This window comes from Mobula hypostoma, chromosome 2 (assembly GCF_963921235.1).
Source record: "Mobula hypostoma chromosome 2, sMobHyp1.1, whole genome shotgun sequence".
Lineage (NCBI taxonomy): Eukaryota > Metazoa > Chordata > Chondrichthyes > Myliobatiformes > Myliobatidae > Mobula > Mobula hypostoma.
Window position 1 is genome coordinate 160,874,942 of NC_086098.1, and position 26,237 is coordinate 160,901,178.

The 26,237-nt window shown below is 43.0% G+C and overlaps 1 protein-coding gene across 1 annotated transcript in view; it reads right to left on the reverse strand.

The window, feature by feature from the left end:
• LOC134342616 (myosin-7-like) overlaps window positions 1-26,237 on the reverse strand; it is a 137,991-nt gene that overhangs the window by 7,377 nt on the left and 104,377 nt on the right. The window contains exons 31-38 of the mRNA XM_063040949.1: window positions 24,488-24,684; window positions 21,306-21,655; window positions 16,260-16,384; window positions 15,300-15,415; window positions 5,919-6,111; window positions 5,558-5,761; window positions 3,848-3,973; window positions 2,088-2,258 (exon numbers count right to left, since the gene is read on the reverse strand). Of these exons, the coding sequence (XP_062897019.1) occupies window positions 2,088-2,258; window positions 3,848-3,973; window positions 5,558-5,761; window positions 5,919-6,111; window positions 15,300-15,415; window positions 16,260-16,384; window positions 21,306-21,655; window positions 24,488-24,684 (1,482 nt within the window). The remainder of the gene's footprint in view (window positions 1-2,087; window positions 2,259-3,847; window positions 3,974-5,557; window positions 5,762-5,918; window positions 6,112-15,299; window positions 15,416-16,259; window positions 16,385-21,305; window positions 21,656-24,487; window positions 24,685-26,237) is intronic.

The following is a 26,237-nucleotide window of genomic DNA, read 5'->3' on the forward strand; positions in this document are numbered from 1 at the left end:
CCATTCAATCCTGGAATCATTTTTATGAACCTCCTCTGAACCTTCTCCTGTTTCAGCATATCCTTTCTAAGATAAGGGGCCCAAATTTGTTCACAATACTCCAACTGGGGCTTCACCAGTGCTTTATAAAGTCTCAACATTACATCCTTGCTTTTATATTCTAGTCCTCTTGAAACGAATGCTAACATTGCATATGCTTCCTCACCACAAACTCAACTTGCAAATTAACCTTTAGGGAATTCTGCACAAGGACTCCCAAATTCCTTTGTACCTCAGTTTTTTGTATTTTCTCTCCATTCAGAAAATAGTCAACCCTTTAATTTCTTCCACCAAAGTGCATGACCAAACACTTCCCAATACTACATTTCATCTGTTATTTCTTTTCCCATACTCCTAATCTGTCTAAAGCCTTCTGTAGCCTCTCTACTTCCTCAAACCTGCCTACCACTCCACCTACCTTCATATCATCTGCAAACTTTGCAACAAAGCCATCAATTCCATCATCCAAATCATTAACATTTAACGTAAAAAGAATCGGTCCCAACACAGACCCCTGTGGAACACCACTAGTCACCGGCAGCCGGTCAGAAAAGGTTCCATTTATTCCCACTCTTTGTCTCCTGCCAATCAGCCACTGCTTAATCCATGCAAGAATCTTTCCTGTAATATCACGGGCTTGTAGCTTGTTAAGTAGTGGCACCTTGTCAAAAGCCTTCTAAAAATCCAAGTGCACAACATCAGCTGATTCTCCTTTGTCTATATTGCTTATTTCTTCAAAGAATTCCAACAGGTTTTTCAAGCAAGATTTTCCCTTGAGGAAACCATGCTGACTATGGTCTATCTTATCATATGCCTTCAACTACCCCGAGACCTCATCATTAATAATCGACTCCAACATCTTCCCAACCACTAAGTTCAGACTAACAAGACTGCTGAAGGGTATGAGCCCAAAGCATTGTACTCTTTTAAGTACTCAAAGTACTCAAAGTACTCTTTTCCATAGACTGCTGAGCTCCTCCAGCATTGTGTGTGTTCCTATGAAGAGCATATCTCCTTTGGACCACAATGGGAGGGATGTTACATCTGAACAAATCTAACTGAATCATCAACAGGGTATCTGCATTGGATAATAACAAGCTCTCAGATGTACTTCTGCTACTGCCTTTAAGGCAAATTTCTTCTGTGTTAGACTCAATGCTAGGTACCTTACTGGTAGGTGAATGGATACCAAGTAATTCACTGGTTTCAGAAAATCCCTAGCATTGTTCCATGTTAGACCATAAGACATAGGAGCCGAATTAGGCCATTCAGCCTTTGCCATTCCATCAAGTCTGCTCTGCTATTCCATCATGTCTGATCCTAGATCCCATATATTTAAAGTGGAAATTGATAGTTTCCTGATTGGTCAGGACATCAAAGGGTATTGCAAAAAGGCAGGTGTATGGGGTTTGTGGTATCTGGGATCAGCCATGAAGAAACAGTGAAGCATGCTCAATGGGCTAAATGGCCTAATTTTGCTCCTATATCTTATGTTATTATCAGGACATACATTCACCTAGATGACTCCTCTCAAAGGGCCCAAAGGATCATTGGGGATCCAAGTAACCCCAACCACAAACTGTTCCAGTTGCTGCCATCCGGGAAACGCTACCTCAGCAAAAAAGCCAGGACCAACAGGCTCTGGGACAGCTCTTCCACCAGGCCGTCAGACTGCTTAACTCATGCTGACACAACTGTATTTCTATGTTATATTGATTGTCCCGTTGTACATTCTGTTTATTATAAATTTACTATGAATTGCACATTGCACATTTAGACAGAGATGTAATGTAAAGGTTTTTACTCTTCATGTATGTGAAGGATGTAAGTAATAAAGTCAATTCAATTCAAAGTTGGGGGCATGGAACACACTGCCAGATGTAGTGGGAGAGGCAGAAACATTAGGGACATTTAAGAAATTATTAGATAGGATGAAATGGATGAAAGAAATATGGAGGGCTCTGTGGGAGGGGAAGGTCAGAGTGGGTTAAAAGTTGGCACAACATTGTGTACTGTGCTCTAATGTTTGATGTTCTAGTGCCACTTACCCTGGATTCAAGTTTTTGTATTTGTTTCTTGCCTCCTTTCAATGCAATCTGTTCAGCTTCATTCAGCCGTAGCTGCAAATCTTTGGTTGTCTGCTCCATGTTCTTCTTCATCCTTTCCAGATGTGCACTTGTGTCCTGCTCTTTCTTCAGTTCCTCGGCCATCATCGCAGCCTGCAAACCGTGACAACTCATCAATTGTAATCCTCAAACCTGCTGAAGTTCTGACACCCTGGTTGTTCTGGAGGTTGTGTCTGTACTGTGTGTACATGGCTGTTAATACCATGTGTATACATTAGTAAATAGAACCTTTGAAATGCAGATTTTGTAAGTCAGCTCACATAATCTAAGTTCTAATGAACAATTTGGTGACTTGAGCTGAACTGTAAATAGGCAGCTGGCTTTGCAGCTTTTGTCTCTGCTCTATGGATCCTGTTGTCAAAATTCAAATTGCACTCATCAGCATTTGAAAAACTGGGATAGTACCTGAACATCAGGAACGTTCTGGGATGGTTCTGGAACATCACTGCAGGAACATTTTGGGATAGTTCCAGAATATCACTCCAGGAGTGTCCTGGGATAGTACCGGAACATCACTCCAGGAGCATTCTGGGATAGTTCCTACATCGAACTGTCTTCAACTACTTACGACCTTCCTTTTTATCTAAGTGGAATAGTTACAGATGACTTCACAGAACCTGAATTAATTTCCCCTTTGGTGTGATTGGTAGCAAGAAATCCTAATGCCACAAGAGTGCCTGGCAGTTAACATCCCTAACCTCTGCTTGGTAATAAATGGTATCCTCATCTTCAAATCCTGGGGTCTACCACTGCCCGTAAATTCAACTGGACCAGCTACCAACATCATGCAATGTATTCCTGTAAATTGCAACTGCCATAGGCAATCTAGGATAAGGTGATCGAGGAATCAGAGCTAGTATTTATAGTTTTCATGCCACCTCTCATCTCTTTCTACTGGGACTTTGGCAGCATCTTCTTTTTTGGTAAAGATCAATACAATTGAGTGCATCTGCTTCTGTGCAGATTGCTGACTTTATGCCAAACTGGTGTTACCCCTCACACACAACCTGTATTCTAGTACGTGCTCACAGTATTTGAATCCTTTTAGGTAATTGCCATCTGCTTCTTATCCTCCCTCTGCCCATTTTAATTTCCCTCTAACATCTCCGGTCCATTTATTATACTCAGCCTGCTTCTCACTGCCATGCAATATGCACCCTATTTTCTTATATTTTCATTGGTCGTCCAAGGGCCTCTGGCTTTTTGAGTAGACGATCACTGATGTAAGTAGGCATAAGAACATATTTACTCCACCATTCGTGGCTGACTTTACTGGTGTTCACATTCCAAACAGATTGCCATATCTACTAAATCACTCGGTTCCAAAAGTCTTGCATCTAAGCTTTGAATATTCTCGATGACTGAGCATCAAGCACTGCCTAGGGCAGAGAAGTTTAGAGATTTACAGCCCAGAACATTAAAAAAGTTCTCCTCCTATCAGGGCAGATCAACCAACTCCTTTATCTTGAGACCATGGTCCTTCTCTGGGCCCTTCAGTTTAAGAAAGCCATCTTTCAGTTCAGCTTGTCAAATGTTTGAGTATATCTCAGTGAATTCAGCTCCTGATATGTTAATCTCCAATGAGTGATGGGCAGAGGATATCATTGTTATTACTATTCAAACATTCTAACATTATGGTACTGATCACTAAACAGCCTGAGCCACTGAGCCTCACTACTTACATCGGTTATTGCCTTCTTAGCTTTATCTTCTGCATTCCGGCATTCTTGTACTGCTTCTTCCACTTCAGTGCTCAGGTAGTTAATGTCACTCTCCAGCTTCTTCTTCTGGTTTATCAGACTTGTGTTCTGCATACACACACACACACAAAGGGAAAACTTGTTACCTATTCACTCTCTTGCAGCCCATTTACCATCCTCACTTTTTAAATGCACGACTGCACAAGACCATAAGAAAGACAGGAGCAGAATGAGGCCATTCGGCCCATCAAGTTTGGTCTGCCATTTCATAAGACTATAATATATAGGGCAAGAATTAGGCCATTTTGTCCATTTCACCATGGCTGATCCATTTCTCTTCAGCCCCAATCTCCAGCCTTCCCCCCGTATCCCTTCATGCCCTGACCAATCAACAATCTATCAACCTCTGCCTTAAATATACATAAAGGTTGGTCTCCAAAGCTGCCTGTGGCAATGAATTCCACAGATTCACCACACTCTGGCTAAAGAAATTTTTCCTCATCTCCATTCTAAAAGAACTCCCCTCTATTCTGAGGCTGTGTCCCCTGGTCTTAGACTCTCCCACCATAGGAAACACCCTCTCCACATCCACTCTATCAAGACCTTTCACCATTTAATAGGTTTCAATGAGGTTACCCCTCATTCTTCTGAATTCCAGTGAATACAGGCCCAGAGCCATCAGACGCTTTTCATATGACAAACCATTCAATTTTGGAATCATTTTCGTGAACCTTCTTTGAACTCTCTCCAGTCTTATCATATCCTTTCTAAGTTAAGGGGCCTAAAACTGCTCACAATGCTCCAAGTGAGGCCTCACCAGTGCTTCATAAAATCTCAACATTACATCTTTGTTTTTATATTCTAGTCCTCTTGAAATGAATGGTAACACTGCGCTTGCCTTCCTCAGCACAAACTCAACCCGGAAATTAACCTTTAGGGAATAGACCATAAGACCATAATATAGGAGCAGAATTAGGCTATCTGGCCCATTGAATCTGCTCTGCTATTTCATCATGGCTGATTTAATTTTCTTCTCAGCTCCAATCTTCTGCCTTCTCCTTGTATCCCTTCATGCCCTGTCCAGTCAAGAACCTAGCAACCTCTGCTTCAAATATACTCAATAACTTGGTCTCCAAAGCTGTCCGTGGCAAAGAATTTCACAGATTTACCACCCTCTGGCTAAAGAAATTCCTCTTCATCTTGGTTCTAAATGGACATCTTTCAATTCTGAGGCTGTACCCTCTGGTTCTAGACTCATCCACTATAGGAACATCCTCTCCACATCTACTCCATCTCAGCCTAGGTTTTAATGTGATGTCCTGTTATTTTTCAAAGCTCCAGCAGTACAGGCCCTGAGCCATCAAACACTCCTCAAAAGTTAACCCTTTCATTCATGGAATCATTCTCGTGAACCACCTCTGGACCCTGTCCAATGCCAGCACATCCTGATGTAAGGCACCCAAAACTGCATGTGCTGCTCCGAGTGCTCTATAAAGCCTCAGCATTAAGCCAGGCTTTTAAATTCTAGTCCTCTTGAAAGGAATGCTAATATTGAATTTGCTTTCCTTACCACTGGCTCATTCTGCAAATTATGGAATCCTGCACTAGACCTCTTAAGTCCCTTTGCATCCCTGATTTCTGAATTTGCTCCCTGCTTAGGAACGGTCTATGCTTTATTCCATCATAATGTACCTGTGAATGCAGCAGGTTCACGCGCTCCGTTGCCTCCAGTAACTCCTGCTCTGCTAGTTTCCTACTTCTGTCGGACTGTTCAAGAGCTGAACGCAGTTCGCCAACCTCTGACATCAGCAGGTTACTGTGACGTTCTGCTGCTGCAATCTGTTCTTTATAATCATCGTTCTGTCGAATTGTTTCATCCAGTTCCAGTTGCACATCCTGTAGGAATCATATATTTCATTTAACTTCCACTGATGACAGCTCTGCATCAAGCCTCTTCATTAACTGAACCAACTGGCAATAAATGAAACTTCCTCCTGACTGATGGCTAGCAAAACCTTCCCACCTTACGCTTTCTCCGTTGCCTTTATCTTACCTTGATCTGAGACTGAACACTTCGCAGCATTTTCAGGGATTCAGCTGCCTGCCTGTTGGCATGGCTCAGCTGGATTTCCATCTCATTCAGATCTCCTTCCATTTTCTTCTTCAGCCTAATTGCTTCATTTCTGGCCTTGGCCTCAGCATCTAAAGCTGACTGCATCGATTCCATGGCTCGCTGATGGTTACGTCTGAAATAAACATCACAGGTTCAAAATACACCCTAGTTATGTCATCCTTCACTTGTATTCTAAGAGGAAGGCAGAACCTGTGTGTATGCACAAGCAGAAATTCCTGACAAATGGGATCAACATTGGAAACTTGGTGGAGACACAGAACAAAATTACCACTGTTCTTTTTGAAACAGCCACCCTCACATCTTGGTTACAAGTATTTCTACTCACCTTCACGCTCTGAAACTGGGCCTCAGAATCAGATTTAATATCACCGGTATATGTCATGAAATGTGTTAACCTTCCTTGAAGAATCTAGTGATTTTTGAAAGATCATTACTAATGCCTCCACAATCTCTTGAGCCCCCTCTTTCAGAACTCTGGGTGTATACCATCTGGTCCAGGTGACTCATCTACCTTCAGATCTTTCAGTTTCCCAAGAACCTCCCTTTATGTAATTGTAACTTCACACACTTCATGCCCCCTGATACCTGGAGCTTTCACCATACCACTAGTGTCTTTCACAGTGAAGACTGATGTAAAATACTTATTCAGTCTGTTTGCCATTTCATTGTCCACCATTGCTACCTCTCCAGCATTGTTCTCCAGTGTTGCCTCTCTTTTACATTTTGTGTATCTGAAGAAACTTTTGATATCCTCTTTAATATTATTGGCTAGCTTACTTTCGTATTCCATCTTTACCTTCTTAATTACTTTTTTAGTTTTAGAATGTCTTATGAGGAAAGGTTGAATGAGCTAGGACTTTTCTCTTTGGACTGAAAGAGGATGAGATGTGATTTATAGAGATGTACAAGATGGTAAGATGCATAGATTGAGTGGACAGCCAGAGACTTTCTCCTGGAGTAGAAATTGCTAATGTGAGAGGGCATAATTTAAAGTGATTGGAGGAAAATATAGAGTGAATGTCCAAAGTAGGTTTTTTACACTGAGTGATGGGCGCGTGGAACGTGCTGCCAGGGCAATGTGTAGGTAAAGTCATTATTGGCATTTAAGAAACTCTTAGACCCTTTCTTCTGTTCAATTGATCGTTTCTTCCCAGACATAGTCTGGTATTCAGCATGCAAACGATGTAGTGTGGCTGATGTTGGCAACTGAGTGGAACGAAGTCAGCAAAATGATGAATGTGTCTGGGGGAGGAGACTGATACAGCTTTGCATGTCCTGGAGAATTTTTGCAGGATTTTGTGGATACTGTACAGTTGATGCTCATTAGAGACAGTCCAGGTCTCAAAGCCACAGAGGAAGACAGGCATCACTGCTATGTTTAAAACTGCGAGCTTTGTGATGGGTCAACAGTCCTGAACTCCAAATACCCTGTTCCTGTTGAATGGTTAATCGCAAAGACACAGGAGACTGCAGGCGCTGTAACTTGGGGCACAAAAATTAACCGCTGGAGGAAATGAGTTGAACTGGTAGCAAAGCAATAGATGATACTGCAGGTCCGGGCCATGCATCAGGACTGATAGTGTGGAAGAGAGAAAGCCAGTAGAAAGATGTGAGGGAATGGGGAGGTAATGTTGGCAGGTGATAGATGGGTGCAACCAGATGGGAAGGGCCATGATCAGCAGGTGATGCCAGGTACGGAGAGGGAGAGGTGTTTTGGGAGAAAAAGATAGTAAAGGAAAGAGTACAAAGTGACAGATTAAGTTGGTGAGGTAGGAAGGTGGAGGTGGAGACTGCAGGGTGGTAAACCAATATATGGAGAGTTGCAGATGGAGAAATTTGGTAAGTGAGGAAGGTGATTACAGAGAGCAGATAAGGGACTGTTAATAGGCAATGGAACAGTTTGGGGGAAATGTTAGGAGACCCAGTAGCTACAGTATGGGGATGACAGGGAGATGGAACCCATGAATGCTACCTTTTTTTGTCAATATTATCATGTATTGCATTGTACTGCAATGTTAACATCGGGTGCAAAGGGACTTGGGAGTCCTTGTGCAGGATTCCCTAAAGGTTAATCTCCAGGTTGAGTCTGTGGTGAGGAAAGGAAATGCAATGTTAGCATTCAATTCAAAAGGAATAGAATATAAAAGCAAGAATGTAATGTTGAACCGTTATAAAGTACTGTTGAGGCCCCACAGCGTATTCTGAGCAAGTTTGGGCCCTTTATCTTAGAAAGAATGTGCTAAAACTGGAGAGGGTTCAAAGGAGTTCACAAAAATGATTCCAGGATTCAATAGCTTGTCATATGAAGAGCCTTTGATGGGTCTGGGCCTGAATTTGCTGGAATTCAGAAGAATGAGGGAGGACCTCATTGAAACTGATAGTATGGTGAAAGGTCTTGATAGAGTGGATGTGGAGAGGATGTTAACTATGGTGGGAGAGTCTAACACCAAACAACACATCCTCAAAATAGAAGGGCGTCCTTTTAGAGTGGAGATGAGGAGAAATTTCTTTGGCCAGAGAGTGGTGAGTCTGTGGAATTTTTTGTCACAGCCAGATGTGGTGGCTAAGTCTTTATGTATACTTAAGGCAGAGGTTGATAGATTCTTGATTGGTCAGGGCATGAAGAGATACAGGGATAAGGCAGGAGGTTGAGGCTGAGAGGAAAATTGGATCACCCATGATGAAATGGCAGAGCAGACTTGATGGGCCAAATGGCCTAATTCTGCTCTGATATCTTATGGTCTTCATACATTAGGAAGGAGAATTTGGGGTGGTTGAGGGTGGGGCAGTTTTGAGAACATCAAGGTGATGCAGAAGCAGAAGAGCAACTCAAAATGTTTACCTGTAGAAGGGTCTAAGATCCCACACTGGCATTCTTAGATCCCTCACAACCCACAAAACTAAGACCAGAAGATACAGGAGCAGGATTCGGCCATTTTGACTATCGAGTCTGCTCCGCTATTTCATCATGACTGATCCAATTTTCCATCTGCCTTCTCCTTGTACATAAAGACACATAACGACTTGGCCTCTACAGCTGCCTGTGACAAAGAATTCCACAGATTCACCGCTCTCTGGTTAAAGAAATTCCTCCTCATCTCCGTTTGAAAAGGATGCCCCTCTATTCTGAGGCTGTGTCCTCCGGTCTTCGACTCTCCCACCAGAGGAAACATCCTCTCCACATCCACTCTATCAAGGCCTTTCACCATTTGATAGGTTTCAATGAGGTCACTTCTCATTCTTCTGAATTCCAGTGAATACAGGCCAGAGCCATCAAACACTCTTCATATGACAAACGGTTCAATCTTGGAATCATTTTTGTGAATCTACTTTGGACTCTGTCCAGTTTTAGCACATTCTTCCTAAGATAAGAGACCCAAAACTGCTCACAATACTCCATGTTGCCTCACCAATGCTTTATAAAGTCTCAGCATAACATCCTTGCTGTTATATTCTTGAATGCTAACATTGGGAAACACTCTGGTTCCATCGACAGCATAAATCTAGGGAAGACAGTCTCCGGCCCCGCCAAACATGGGAGATGAAGCGCAAGCCCCCCCAAGACCCCTGTTTGTATGGATGCTGCGTGATTCGTTACCCTGTTACAAATAAGTACCACGAAATAACAGGCAGTACACCGCATACAATTAAATGGTTTAGCTTTATAATTCTTAATTTGACAAAATGGTTACTAAAGAAAAAGGAAAAACAGAAAAGGGCTCATTTTACTGAAACAGCTTAAGTTGGAGCTCACGGCTTCCCCTTTGCTGATCCTCCTTCAATCTCCCTGGGCTTCGTCAGATCACGGCCCACCCCCCCAGGTCGGCTCTGCGACCTCTTCTCTCCAGCATCTTCTCTCTTCTCGTCTCACAAAAGCCCCAAGTCCAGCCCTATTGTCCCTCACCAGAGAAGCCTCCCCTAAATCCGGCCATCCTAATTGGATGCACACAATTCTCCTATCTCTTATCTTCAACAGTAACCCAAGCAAGCAGCTTGCACAAAACAGAACAGTATTACAGAGAAAAAGTATGAACTATATGAACCAGGGCATTATAATTGCATTTACCTTCCTCACCACAGACTTGACCTGCAAATTAACCTTTAGAGAATCCTGCACAAGGACTCCCAATACCCTTTGCACCTAGGTTTTTTGTATCTTCTCTCCAGTTAGAAAATAGTCAACCCTTTCATTACTTCTACCAAAGTGCATGACCATACACTTCCTGACACTATATTCCATCTGCCATTCCTTTGCCCATTCTCCTAATCTCTCTAAGTCCTTCTGTAGCCTCTCTACTTCCTCAAAACCACCTGCCCTTCCACCTATCTTCATATAGTCTGCAGCTTTGCAACAAAGCCATCAATTCATTCATCCAAATCATTGCTATATAATGTAAAAAGAAAAAACATAACGTAAAGAGGGGCCAAGGTAGAAGCGTTCACGTCGCGGCCCTGTTTCAGCCAATTCTACCACCACCACGTGCAACAAGTAGTGTATTCAATATTTTTGTACCATTGATTTGATCATGCCTGAAGACAAAGGTCGTCGATGTCAGGAACACGGGTCTTTTTCAAGACTGGCATTGACTGTTATATCTGCAGCTAAACAAAACATCCTCGCTACATTATGCAACGAGTTGCAGTGTGATGTCCTCTGCCTGCAGGAGACACACAGAGGAAGCGAAAACAACTGCCCAAAAGTACCAGGAACGTTCCTGGTTATTGAAAGACCTTATCAACAATATGGCAGTGCGGTATTTGTTAGAGCTGGTTCAGTCATAGAAGCCACTTCTGAAACAGAGGAGGACAACATTGAAATTCTAACTGTAGAGCTGAGCAAGGTAGTAGTGACCTCAGCGTACAAGCCACTGGGCACAGTTTTCAGCTTCTCTGACTCTGTATCCAACCTGCACAGTAAACCTCAGATCATCATTGGAGACTTTAATAGCCACAGTACCCAGTGGGGGTACAAGGAGTCTAACAACGATGGAGAAACAGTCGAAGAATGGATGGACGCTAAGCAGCTTAGTCTCATCCATGATCCTAAATTGCCAGCCTCCTTCCACAGTGCCCGCTGGAAGTGCGGTTATAACCCAGATCTTGCCATTGTCAGCAACGACATCACTGTCCTCTGCAAGAAGCCTGTCACAGGCCCAATACCACAGACACAGCACCGTCCTATTGGTATTCAGATAAACGCAGCAGTGTTACCAACTGTCGTACCATTCGAAAGGGGCGCTTCAAATTCAAGAAGGCTGACTGGAACGGGTTCACAGGAGCACTTGACTATAAGGTTAAATGTATTAAACCACTACCTGAGCACGACAACCTGTTTGCAAAAGCTGTCCAGAAAACAGCCAAAAGGAAGATCCCCCGAGGTTGCAGAGCACACTACATCTCTGGTCTCACCAAAGAGAATGCTGAACTATACAGGGAGCATGTCTCAACGTTTGAATTTGACCCCTTCTCAGAGGAAACAATAACTACTGGTGAGAGGGTGATGTTAAGTATCTCTCAAGAGTGTCGAAACACATGGAACACCTTGACAGAGACAACAGATCTTACAAAAAACAGCAAGAAGGTATGGATTCTCATATGCAAACTTGGAAGCGACCCCAAGAAAGCTGCCCAACATCCCATTGTGTCTGCTGACCAAGTTGCACACCAGTTGCTCCGAAATGGAAAAGCCAACAATATACAACCAAGAGCATAACTAGACAGGAAGAAGTACAGCGATGCCCCTGAGTTCACCATGGAAGAGCTGGAAATTGGTATACCTAGTCTAAAATACGGGAAAGCAATTGGTCTTGACAACACAGCATCGGAGCAGATAAAGCATTTTGGACCGTAAGCAAAGAAATGGCTCCTACAATTGTTCAACCGCTGTCTGGTAACACACAAGCTACCTAATATTTGGCAGAAGTCACATGTAATAGCACCATTAAAGCCCGGAAAAGATCCCTCAGATCCTAAGAGTTTTCGGCCCAACTCACTGCTTTGCCACACCATTAAGCTGTTTGAACGCCTGATACACAATAGGATAGCACCAACTGTAGATGAGAAGATCATTCCAGAGCAAACAAGTTTCCGCCCCGGCAAATCAACAACAAGCCAACTGCCCAACCTCACAAACACAAAATAATCTGCAGATGCTGGGGTCAAAGCAACACTCACAACACACTGGATGAACTACCCTAACCCTAACCTTCAACCTCACACAATATATCGAAGGTGGTTTTGAGCAAGGGATGGTAACAGGTTATGACACAGTGAGCCATAGATGTCTCCTCTGCAAGATCCTAGAGATGACAAAAGATATTCACTTAACAGAGCTGTTAGAAAGCGTGCTTCATAATCGCTGGTTCTATGTTGATCTAGGTGGGAAGTGCAGCGGGTGGCGTATTCAGAAGAATGGTTTTCCTCAGGGAAGTGTGCTTTCACCACAGCTGTACAACATCTCTACGAATGACCAGCCTATAGACGATGTCACATGCCGTGTTATATATGCTGATGACATATGCCTCACTGCCCAAAGCGCAGATTTTAACACCGTGGAGAAAACGCTTTCTGAGGCCTTGGAGGGACTAACATCCTACTATGAAGAAAACCACCTCCACGCAAACCCATCAAAGACGCAAGTTTGTGCATTCCACCTCAGGAACCGTGAAGCCAAATGACAGCTTAAAGTAACCTGGTGTGGAGCACCACTGACACATTGTAAGCACCCTATCTACTTAGGAGTCACCCTTGACAGATGCCTCACTTTCAAGAACCACATCAATAAAACAAAGGCAAAAGTGAGCGCACTTAACAACATCCTGAATAAGCTCACTGACACAAAATGGGGAGCAAGCTCGAAAACATTGCGAACCAGTGCACTTGCTCTTTGCTATTCCACTGCCGAATACACCTGCCCTACATGGAAAAGATCTACTCATGCTAAGAAGGTGGATGCCATTCTGAATGCAAGCTGCCGACTTATCACAGGTTGTTTAAAACCAACAGCCTATAAATCCTGGTGGGTATCGCTCCCCTGATATAAGAAGAATGGTAGCCAGCAAGAAAGAACGACTCTGTCAAACATCAGATGAGAGGCACCCTCTACATAGTCCTACACCTACACCGAGCCTGCCTAAAGTCAAGGAAGAGCTTCATGAACAGTGTTGTTCCATTACAATCAATCCCATCTGAAGCCCAGATCGCCTTGTGGAAAGACCAGCTCGCCAGTCTCAGACAACCCCCGAACAATGGGAATTCCACCCAATGAAAGCCTTCCCCAGGAGCTAGTTGCAACTGGGCATCCTGGAAGTGCCGTAACAGACTTAGGACTGGCATAGGTCGTTCAAAGGCGTCACTAAGCAAATGGGGATATGCAACCAGCCCGACAACTTGTGAATGTGGAACTGAGCCACAAACTATGCAACATCTCTTGCAATGTCCATCGCTAGAGGAAACCTGTACTGTTGCAGATCTTGCCAAATTCAACAAGGTGCAAAAGTGTGTCCAGTTCTGGCTAGGCCATGTATAGACTGTCCGTGGACACGAAAAGAAGAAGATAACGTAAAGAAAAAATGCCATCTGAAAATCCAAGTAAATAATTTCACTGTCTCTCCTTCATCTACTCTGCTTGTTACTTCCTCAAAGAACTCTAACAGAGTTTCCCTTTACAGGAACCATGCTGACTTTGACTTATTTTATCATTAGTCTCCAAGTACCCCAAAATCATCCTTAATAATAGGCTCCAACACTTTCCCAACCACTGAGGTTAGGCTAACTGGCCTATAATTTCCTTTCTTTTACCTTCCTCCCTTCTTAAAGAGTGGAGTGCCATTTGCAATCTTCCAGTCCTCCGGGACCATGCCAGAATCAAGTGATTCTTGAAAGATCATGAACAATGCATCCGTTATCTCTTCAGCAACTTCTCTCAGGACTCTGGGAGACTCAGGTGACTTAGCCATATTAAGACCTTTCAGTTTTTCTTGCTTTGTAATAGCAACGGCACTCATTCCTGCTCCCTAACACTCACGGACCTCTAGCACACTGCTAGTGTCTTCCACAGTGAAGACTAATGCAAAGTACCCATAAAGTTCTTCTGCCAGTTCTTTGTTCCCCATTACGACCTCACCAGCATTATTTTCCAGTGGTTCAATATCACCTCTCACCTCCCTTTCACTCTTTATATAACAGAAAAGACTTTCAGCATCCTGCCTTATATTATTGACTAGTCTGACTTCATATTTCATCGTTTCCCATCTTATAGCCTTTTTTAGTTGCCTTTTGTTGGATTTTAGAAACTTCAAATCATCCAATTTCCCTTTGCTACCTTATATGCCCTTCCTTGGCTTTTATGCAGTCCTTAACTTCCCTTGTCAGCCATGGTGCCTACACCTGCCATTCGAGGACTACTTCTTCTGTGGGACATGTCTAACCTGTGCCTTGTGAATTATTCCCAGAAACTTCTGCTACCTCTGCTCTGCCATCATCCCCACCAGTATCGTCCTCCAATCCACCTGGGCAAGCGGCTCTCTCCTGCCTCTGTAGTTCCTTTTATTCCATTGTGAGACTGATACATGTGTCTTATGCTTCTCCTTCTCAAATTGCAGTATGAATTCAATCACATTATGATCACTGTCTCCTAAGGGTTCCTTTACATTAAGCTCCCTAATAAGATCTGGGTTGTTACACAACACCCAATCTAAGATAGCCTTTCCCAAAGAAGGCTGAAGCACAAACTGCTCTAAAAAGCCATCTCGTAGGCATTCAACAAATTCCCTCTCTTGTACTCTGACATCAACCTGATTTCCCCAATCCACTTGCATTTTGATGTCCCCCCCCCGCCCCATTACAAATGTGTCGTTACCCTTACTACATGGCTTTTCCAGCTCCCTTGGAAATCTCGACCCCACATCCTGGCCACTATTTGGATGCCTATATATGACTTCCATAATGGTTTTTTTACCATTGCAGTTTCATATCTCCTCCCTCAAAGATGCAACATTCTCTGACCCTCTGTCACCTCTATCTAAAGATGTAATCTATCTCTTACCAATGTCAAAGGTTACAGGGAGATGGAAGGAGAATGGGGTTGCAAGATCATAAATAGAATGACGGAGCAGACTCGATGGGCTGAAAGGAGCAGAATCAGACCAATGCCTAGGAAGCAGTTGTGTAAAGCATGAAGGGTAATGAGTGGTACACCGTGAAGGAACTCATGCCCAGTAAAATTCGAGATTTTGGGAGCTTATCTGATTTGCTTTAACACACCAATTAATAACATGGCAATGAAAACATCCTGCTCACCGTAGATTTTCAAGTTCTTCATCCTTTTCTGACAGTTTTCGCTCAATTTCAGCTTTGGTCTGTGACAATTCAAGTTGGATCCTCAGAGTTTTACTTTCCTCATGTTCAAGGGCACCCTTGAAGCAAATAAAAACAGATATTTATGATTCATATTTACCGGTGGCTCCATAAGTTCCCATTCTCCTGGCATGTTTCAGTGTGGTACCAGGCCAGACCCAAAAAATGCAGTCACGATGTGGTGTCACTTTGATTACATATTTAAAAATGGTTTATTGAGTTTTTAATAAGTGACTGAATGCATATTAAATTTTGACCATTAAAGCATTTCTTGCCAGTTGAAGTTTGTGCTGTTTGGAATTTGGATCTGAAATTCCTCTAAACTTGCACACATTTCGGGAGAGGCCCACCCATTTCACTGTGATAAATTCACACCAGAGCAGGCAATGCCCATGTGTCCTCTCTCAACCACCATTCCTTCATCACTGCCAGCTCTCAGTCCTGCAGTTTCCAATCCGTGGGATACCTTTACTAGAATCGCAGTAGCAATTCTCAAAGGTAGCTCACCACCTTGTCAGAGGCAGCTCTGAATAAGCCTTGCTCAATGATACCAACATCCTGAAAACAGAAAAGTCTGTGACACAGATATCTGTTATCCTCAGTCTCCAGAAGAGCACTGCTTTAGGGAGGATCTTTCAAATTGTCTTCAGGCAATGTTGTACAGTATATGCTCAACTCTATCTAATTTCTTACAACTGGCCATGCATTTATCCTATACAGGGGTTCCCAACCTTTTTAATGCCATGGACCAACACCATTAAGCAAAGGCTCTGTGGACCCCAGTGTGGGAACCCCTGCTCTCTTCATTGCTCCTGGTATTGCCATGACAGGGAGCAAGAGTGAGACAAGATTGTCTCCAATCTTTGCCATCTACCTGCCCTTGCTTTAAGCTTTGCCACGTACCTCGGCCTCAGCCAGTGCTCCCTGGACCTCGCTTTTCTCCTGGTCCAGAGCCTTCTTCATCTTCTCCAGCTCGTGTATGGTCTTGCTGCCTTCACTTATCTGGTCTGTTAGATCTGAGATCTCATCTGTTATCACAAGAAGTAGAATCTGTTTTCCAGTAAACATCCATCTGAGCTCCAAGCGAGCAACAGTATCTTTGTAAGTTTGAGCCCTTCAACAATGTAATCAAAGCTGACAGGGGTGTGCTGCTCTGTTAGCTCTCAGGTAGAATATTAACAGGTTTGCATTTTTGTAAGACTTCTCAAAATTCTAAATAAACATTAGAAAAAATTGACAATGTTGAAATCTGGGAAACGTAACAGTCCATTTGCACTGTGATGGGGTCCTGAATTACCCCTATGAACTGTGCTTTTGAAAAGAGAGAGATAGAGTTATTTAACACCGACATCTTGTGTTTTAAGAGAGAGAGAGGCGAGGACTGCTCACAGTATGTTTACATTTCTACAAGGACGCTGTCTGCTTGGAAATTCTTACAGACAGAGAAGGGAGGAGCTGTTTGAGTGACAGTTAGTCTTCGGCATGGTGAGATAAATAGAAGGTCAGATGATAAACGGACAGACACATGGTTTTGGACACTGAATGAGCTTTGTTGTGCCCACAGAAAAAGTGGGTTTTGGTGGATCGATTAGGCAGATCAATCAGTGGCTCTCGCAGTGTGAAAAGGGAGTGACCGGTGGGGAGTTGTTTGTGTGTCCGACCCTCGCCTGGGTTGATAATTCCACCACAGAAGAACGGTCCACTTGTTGTGGTCACAGTCGGTGACTTTTAAAGGATTTCGGAGGACAACGGGAAGATCGACGGCATCAGCTCACCTGAAGACTCAAATCTCTCCCTCTCTCTCTCTCCATCGCTACTCAACTCAATACCACGAACTGAACTGAACTTTACTCATTATCGTAAGACTATCTATTTACCCCTAGACTTGAAGCAGCTTGGTTTTCATATATTTCCACACTTACTTATATATAGTCATTGCTAACCTGATTGATATATCTGCATTTATATTATTGTATTGCGTAGTTACTAATAAATTCCATTAGTTAATAACAATACTGGACTCCAAAGTGTTTGCCATCTCTGTTGGTTCTTTAACCCATCACGGGGTATATGATAGTACACAGCAAGTGTTCACAATCAGAAGCAGATAATTTGTTTTAATAGTGTCAGCTGAGAGATAAATTTTCCTGGATACCAGTGATAACTCCCTTATTCTTCTTCAAAATAGTACTTCTTGCATCCATCTGAGGACTACTTGGGCCTGAATTTAAAGTCTCTTGCCAATGACTGCTCTCCTGACACTGCAGCAGCCTGCTGGGTCTGCAATGAAGTGTAAACCTAGCTTCATTTGCAAAGACAGAAATGTGATGTTCCAGATTTTGTGACACTATTTTAGTGAGGAATTATTCCAAATTCTCACCTAAGTTTCCCTCTCAGCAACACCTTTAAACATCAATCATTGCTCTCTGTGTGATGTTGGTGCTTGCAAAACTGGGATTAGCGAAGAACGGTATCACGTTTGACATGAACAAGGTGAGCCATAAAGGCCTATTTCTGTACTGTACAATTCTGTGATCTCTGAGACTATGTCATACATAAATTATAGGAATGAGCTTACATTGATCCCTCTCAAATATTGTGGCCTATCATTCAGGCATTTAACAGCAGTAAATGTGAATTCAATTTATTTTTAAAAATTAGAAGCATTTCCCATTTTTCTTTTTAGATCATTACTTCTTTCACATTGTCACGTTTTGTGTAATTCACCCATTATAAATTTCTATATGTAACTCTCCCATTATAAATTCCTGTAGAAATTCTCCCGTTATAAATTTCTGTATATAACTCTCCCATTATAAATTTCTGTATATAACTCTTGCATTTTAAATTTCTGCATACAGTTCTCCCATGATAAATTTCTGTATATACACTGCCTATAAAAAGTATTCACCCCTCCTTCGAAGTTTTCATGTTTTATTCTTTTAAAACATTAAATCTCAGTGGATTTAATTTGACTTTTTTGACACTGATCAACAGAAATAGACTCTTGTGTCAAAGTGAAAAAAGATCACTACAAAGTGATCTAAATTAATTACAAATATTCAGCTTGTTTGGGAAAGTGAAGCAGTGACAGACAGGAGCTACAGGGAGGTAGTCACCCCGAGGCTACAGGAGACAGATAAATGGGTGAGTGTCAGGAGAGGGAAGGGAGAACGTCAGAGAGTGGAGAGCACCCCTGTGGCTGTCCCCCTCAACAATAAGTAATCCATTTTGAGTACTGTTGGTGGGGGGAATGATCTACCTGGGGAAGCAACAGTGACCGTGCCTCTGGCACTGAGTCCGGCTCTGTGGCTCAGAAGGGTAAGGAAATGAAGAGGATGGCAGCAGTGATAGGGGACTCATTAATCAGGGGGACAGACAGACGATTCCGTAGATGCAAAAAGGAAACACGGATGGTATTTGCCTCCCAGATTTCAGGGTCCGAGATGTTTCTGGATGTGGCCACAATACCCTGAAAAGGAAGGGTGAGCAGCTAGAAGTCACGGTACATATTGGTACCAATGACATTGGAAGAAAAAGGGATGAGGTGCTGAATAAAGAACATGGGGAGTTAGGAAGGAAGCTGAGAAGCAGGTCTTCAGTGGTAGTAATTTCGGGATTGCTGCCTGTTCCACGCGACATTGCGGATAGGAAAAGAATGAGGTGGCAGGTAAATGTGTGGCTGAAGAATTGGAACAGGGGGCAGGGATTCAGATTTGTGGATAATTGGGACCTCTTCTGGGGCAGGTGGGACCTGTACAAAAGGGACAAGTTGCACTTGAATCCGAGGGTGACCAATATTCTTGCAGGGAGATTTATTAGAGCTGTTGGGAGTGGTTTAAACTAATGTGGCAGAGGGGTGGGAGCAGGATGATAGAGCTGAGGATGACAAACCAATAATTGGGTACAAATGCAGACAGCAAAGAGTTAAATTGTACCACAGAGGCAAAATTCAAAAGGGCAAAGAATTCAGGGCTGAAGGTGCTGTATTTAAATTCACATAGCATTCGAAATAAGGTGGATGATCTTGATGTGCAATTAGAGATGGTCGGTATGACATTGTGGGCATCACAGAGTCATGGCTGAAAGAAGGCCAATGTTGGGAGCTTAACATCAAAGAATATATCTTGTATCGAAAGGACAGCCAGGAAGGCAAAGGCAGTGCTTGGCCCTGTTGATAAGAGATTAGAATTACATCTTTAGGAAGAGATGACATAAGGTCAGAGAATGTTGAATCTTTGTGAGTGGAGTTAAGAGATTGCAAGGGTAAAAAAACCATTATGGGAATCATATATTGCATAGGCCTCCAAATAGCAGCCAGGATGTGGGAATGAGATTGCAAAGAGAACTGGAAAAGGCATGTAATAAAGGTAATGTCACAATTGTAATGAGGGACTTCAATGCGCAAGGGGATTGGAAAAATTGGGTTGGTGTCAGATTGCAAGGGAGGGAACTTGTTGAATGCTACGAGATGGCTTTTTAGAGCAGCTTGTGCTTCAGCCTACTTGGGGAGAGGCTATCTTAGATTGGGTGTTGTGTAATAACCCAGATCTTATTAGGGAGCTTAATGTAAAGGAACCGTTAGGAGGCAGTGATCATAATATGATCGAATTCATACAGCAATTTGAGAGGGAGAAGCATGGCTCACATGTATCAATATCGCAATGGAATGAAGAGAATTACAGAGGTATGACAGAGGAGCTTGTCCAAGTGGATTGGAGGAGGATATAGGCAGGGATGATGGCAGAGCAGAGATAGCTGAAGTTTCTGGGATTAGTTCAGATATGTCCCACAGAGGAAGAAGTTCTCAAATGGCAGGGGTAGGCAACCTTGGCTAATAATGGAAATTAAGGACTGCATAAAAGCATACAAGGGCATACAAGTAACAAAAGTGAGTGGGAAGTTGGATGATTGTGAAGCTTTTAAAATTAAAAAAGGCGATTAAAAAAGCTGTAATGGAAAAGATGAAATATGAGGGGAGACTAGCCAATAATAAAAAGTGGGATATCAATGACCATCAGACTGAACTCTATGTTTAGCATAAGCCAAACACCACACAGCACCAAGAACACACCATCCCTACCATGAAGCATGGTGGTGACTGCATCATGCTATGTGGACGCTTCACTGCAGCAGGCCCTGGAAGTCTTGTGAAGGTGGAGGGTAAAATGAAATCCTGGAGGAAAACCCGAAGCAGTCTGCAAGAGTAACTTGGGAGAAGATTTGTTTCCAAGCATAAAGCCAAAGCTACACAGGAATGGTTTAAAAACAACAAAGTTAATATCCTGGAGTGGCCAAGTCAGAGTCCAGACCTCTATTCAACTGAGAATTTGTGGCTGGACTTGATAAAGGCTATTCACTAACATTCCCCATGCAATCTGACAGCTTGTGCAGTTTTATATAGAAGAATAGGGAAAAATTGCAGTGTCCAGATGTGCAAAGCTGATAGAGACCTATCCACATGGACTCAAGGCTGTAGTTGCTGCCAAAGGTGCATCTACTAAATACTGACTTAAAGGGGTGAATAATTATGTAATCAATTAATTTGTGTTTAATAATTGTAATAAATTTAGACCAATTTGTAGAAATTTGTTTTCACTGACATGAAACAGACTTTTCTGTTGATCAGTGTCAAAAAATCCTAATTAAATCCACTGTGATTCAAATTTGTAAAAACAACAAAACATGAAAACTTCCAAGGGGGCAGTGAATACTTTTTATAGACACTGTAACTCTCCCATTGTAAATTTCTGTATATAACTCTCCCATTATAACATTCTCTGCATTCAAACTGGAAATCCTTACCTACACTTACAATCTCATTCTCCTAGCTCAAACCAGCTTCTTCCCCTCCTCATCCAAAATGCCAGAGATCTGGAAATACAGTAATATTATTCACCCAAGACACAGAAGCTGCATCCCAGATTAGAACCTGTAGTTTTAAGATACCTTGAAGGTTCTTGTTCTCCCTTTTGAGGGTCTCCAAATGATCCAGGGATTCCTCGTAGGCATTCTTGAGTTTGAAGAGCTCAGTACTCAGACTACGAGACTCCTTTTGTGACATCTCTAGCTCCGCCTGTGCCTCCTCAAACTTCTGCTTCCAGTCAGCAATCATTTTATCAAAGTTGCGTTGCTTCTTGTCAAAAGCAATGGCTGCCGAATTTGCCCTCTCCAAATCAATTGTCAAGTCCTCCATTTCTGTCTGCAGACGATGCTTGGTCTTGTCTAGTGAGGAGCACTTGGCATTTGCTGCTTCCACTGCCTCCTCGGCTTCTTGTAGTCGGATGGCCAACTTCTTCCTGTGATCAGCAGGCAGAGGAAATCCCATCACAGAGAGTTATACAGCATGGAAATAGGCCATTTGGCCTGACTCATCTACACTGACTGTGGTGCCCATCTAACCCAATCCCATTTTTCTCATCTGACCCATATCCCTCTACTCTCTTCCTATCCATGTCTCAGTCCTAATGCTTTTTAAGTAGTGCCATTGTACCTGCCTTTACCGCTTCCTCCGGTACCTCACTCCATTTACCCACACCCCCCACCCACCCACCCACTGGTCTGCATTTCCATCTAACTGCAGTAAACCTTTGTTCTTTCTGATGTTTGACACACATCAAACACTGTGGAACTGGACAACATCCTGGCTGCAGTACTGAAGGCCTGTGCCCCAGAATTAACTGTGCATTTGGCCAAAGCCTGACCTAATACTTATCCAGTGGAAAATTGTGCGGGCATGTCCCATTCAAAAAGGTCTGACAGGTTACTTCCCAATCAGTCTACTCTCCACTGATGAGGTGACAGAAAGTGTCATCCAGACTGCCATCAAGTAGCACTTAACTCTTTCGGCTCACCAATCCCCAATTTAGCTTTCATCAAGCCTGGCCAACTCTGAACCAAGTATTGTGGAGTATCGTGAGCAGTTTTGGGCCCCTTTTCTAAGAAAAGAAATACTAGTATTGGAGAAGATTCAAAGGAGCTTCATGAGAATGATCCCATGAAAGAAAGGGTTAACATACGAAGAGCGTTTGATGACTCTAGGTATGTACTCGCCGGAGTTTAGAAGAATGAGGGGGGATCTCATTGAAACTTATCGAATGTTGAAAGGCCCAGATCGAGTGGATGTGGAGAGGATGCTTCCTATAGTGGGGGCACCTAGGACAAAAGAGCAGATCCTCAGAATACAAGGACGTCCCTTTAGAACAGAGATAAGGAGGGATTGCTTTAGTCAGAGGGGGTTGAATCTGTGTTATTCATTGCTACAGATGACACTGGAGGCCAAGTCACTGGGTATACTTAGAGTGGAGTTTGCTTGGTTCTTGATTTGTCAAAGGTTATGGGGATAAGGCAAGAGAATGGGGTTGAACAGGACAGGATAATAAATGAGCCATGAGGAAGTGATGGAGCAGACTCGGTGGGCCAATTGACCCATTGCTGCATCTATGTCTCATGGTCTCAAACAGCTGAATTCCGGAGCTGAGTTGAGAGCAACAGCTCTTGACATCAAAGCAACATTTAACTGAGTTTGGTATCAAGAAGCCCTAGTAAAACTGACAGAGGGAATACAATCCAATGACTAGAGTTACATGTTGCAAAATAAAGATGGGCATCATTGGCAAAGGTCAATCCTAGATTCATCCTATGATGAAAGACTGGATCGACTAGGCATATACTCATTGGAATTTAGAAGATTGAGGGGGGATCTGATTGAAACCTATAAAATCCTAAAGGGATTGGACAGGCTAGATGCAGGAAGATTGTTCCCGATGTTGGGGAAGTCCAGAACGAGGGGTCACAGTTTGAGGATAGAGGGGAAGCCTTTTAGGACCGAGATTAGGAAAAACTTCTTCACATAGAGAGTGGTGAATCTGTGGAATTCTCTGCCTCAGGAAACAGTTGAGGCCAGTTCATTGGCTATATTTAAGAGGGAGTTAGATATGGCCCTTGTGGCTAAAGGGATCGGGGGTATGGAGGGAAGGCTGGTGCAGGGTTCTGAGTTGGATGATCAGCCATGATCATACTGAATGGCGGTGCAGGCTTGAAGGGCCGAATGGCCTACTCCTGCACCTATTTTCTATGTTTCTATGCAATGGTTTCCAGCTTCCTCTGGGGCCAGTGAGTTTGTGGTTTTGTTTTCAGCTCAAACATTATGGCTCTAACAGTAATGGAATAAAATCACATGAAAAACTATATTATGAAGTGTAAAGTTGTCCTTAAGTATTTAATCTTACACCCTTAACCCATGACCTCTGGTTGTAGTCTCACCGAACCTCAGTGGAACAAGCTTGCTTGCATTTACCCTATCTATACCCCTCATAATTTTGTACATCTCTATCAAATCTCCCCTTGTTCTCCTAACTCTTCAGGGAATAAATTCCAAACTCACTCAACCTGTCCCTGTAACTTGGGCCCTTAAATCCTTCTCTTGAATATCACAGTCAAACCTGCAACCTTCACTTCTGCTGGCATTCCATACTTTTACCACCCTCTGAGTGAAGAGGCATCCCTTTAGGCTCCCTTTAAGTACTTCACCTTTCATCCTTAACCTAAGACCTCTAGTTGCAGTCTCACCCAGCCTGCTTTTATTTACCCTGTCTGTACCCTTCATAATTTTGTATACCCCTATCAAATTTCCCCTCATTCTCCTGCACTCTAGTGGAAAAGTCCTATCCTATAGAATCTCTGTCGATAATTCAGGACCTGAAGTCCCACTGACCCCCTTGTAAATTTTCTCTGGACTCTTTCAATCTTATTGATATCTTTCCTGTAGGTAGGTGATAAATCTTAAAATTAGGCCTCAATGCAACTTCAACATAACATCCCAACTCCTGCACTAAATACATTGAGTTATGAAAGCCAATGTGCTAAAAGTTCTCTTTATGACCCTAGCTACTTGTGACACATTTCAATTAATTATGGCTCTGTATTCCCAGATCCGTCGGTTCTACCACATTCCTCAGTGCCCTATCGTCCACTGTGTTTGTGGTTAAGATTGAACTGGATCACTAAAACTATATGGTGGCAGCACTAACTGTACCTGCCTTCAGAGACATGAAGATCAGAGAAATTACTCAGGGGAAACGAAGTACATTCCCACCAGTTTCTGGAGGAAATGTAAAGCCTGTACGTACTTTGCTTCCTCCAGTTCCTCTGTTCTCTGGATCGCATCAGTTTCATATTTGTTTCTCCACTGAGCCACCTCGGTATTGGCCTTGGACAATGCTCGCTGGAGCTCAGCCTTAGCTTCCTGCTCCTCCTCGTACTGTTCTCTCAGCAGGTCACAGTCATGTCTGGAAGCGTGCAGGGCGTGAGCCAGGGCGTTCTTGCTCTTTAATGAAAGCACAAAAAGAAATCTTGTGGGCCCTGCTGGCAATTACATTTATCCATTAAGTCATGACTATCCTACATTGAAGCCAAGTGAGGGGACGGTCAACAGCAATTAGCCTTCTAGACAGCTTGGGTCTAAAGACATTGCTCAATATTATACTGAATTGTACAGACTGGGTCCAGATACAATGCTATTGATGTTCAGCAGCTACATCAGCAGTGAACCACAAGGAGAGGAATAATTGACGGGAGCTCCTGATCCTACCACATCAGATTTCCCAGATGATGCGCGGTTGTGAGCTTGGCTGGTGACAGAATGGGCCTCAGACACTAGAAACTAATCATTTCTAATTCCAGATGAAGCATTGTCAGTGATGACCAGATTTCCAGTTGGTCTCTGAACTTCAGTTCAAAATTACCAATTGTTCACCTGCTCAGCAGGATATTCAGCTTCTTTCACATTTCCTCCCTCTAAAGCCCATATATTCTGACCATTCCTCGACATTTCCTAACCATTATTTTCTTAAATATATGTGCTGCAGGTTAGGTTTAACGCTAGATTATTAGGGTTATACAGCCGAGAAACAGGCCCGTTGGCTAACTCATCTATGCTGACCAAGGTACCGAACTTCCCCATTTGACTACATTTGGCTCATATCCTCTAAACCTTTCCAATCCATTAACCTGTCTTTTCAACGTCATAATTGTACCTACCTTTAACACTTCATCTGGCAGCTTTCTCCATAAACAAACTTTTTGTACAGCTGTTACATGACATCACAATTCTTGTACACAACACCCTGTCCAATGAAGACAAGCTTACCGAAGGCCTTCTTCACCACTGTGGCCACGGTCAGGGAACAATGTACATGCCCCTGGGTCTCTCCCCACATAACAACCACACAGAGTTTGACTGCGACAGTGCCTTGTCCTGGGATAACTTCCCAAAATGCATGACTTTGTACTTGTCTGCTTTTAGGGAGTTAAAACAACTGCCATTCCTGTGCCCGTATTCCCAGTTGATCCAGATATGGTCCTAACCTTCTTCGCTATCCATCAGTTGCCAGTGATTCTCCTCTGCAGTCCAATGGGTAGCAACCACAGCTGGACACATTATAAAACAATGGTCAAACCACAGCTGGAGTATAGTTGTACCATAACCTCCTTTGCTTCCTTACACACCAGCTATTGTTTCCAGCATTTCAGATCTGTAGTGTCTGTAGTACTTCATTCATTCCCTTCCCACTCCTACGATGTTATCTTAGGTGATCGCTAGAATTTATTCTTGGTATCTTCATCTCATCTAACTGCTGCCGTTCCCAACACCAGCTCAAAGTACTATACCCTCATCGCTGATACTGCAACACCAAATCTTCCAATCCCTTTCCTTTGCACAACATTCAATCCTAGACAAGCAATAAATTCTTCCCATTAAGCAATGAGAATACCAGCACTGGTTCCTATATCTCTCGCCACTAGATACATTCCCTAGCCATTCCCGTTCCTCTCCATAGTAACTGTCTGATGAGAAACCAGTACAGTCACCTGTGTTTC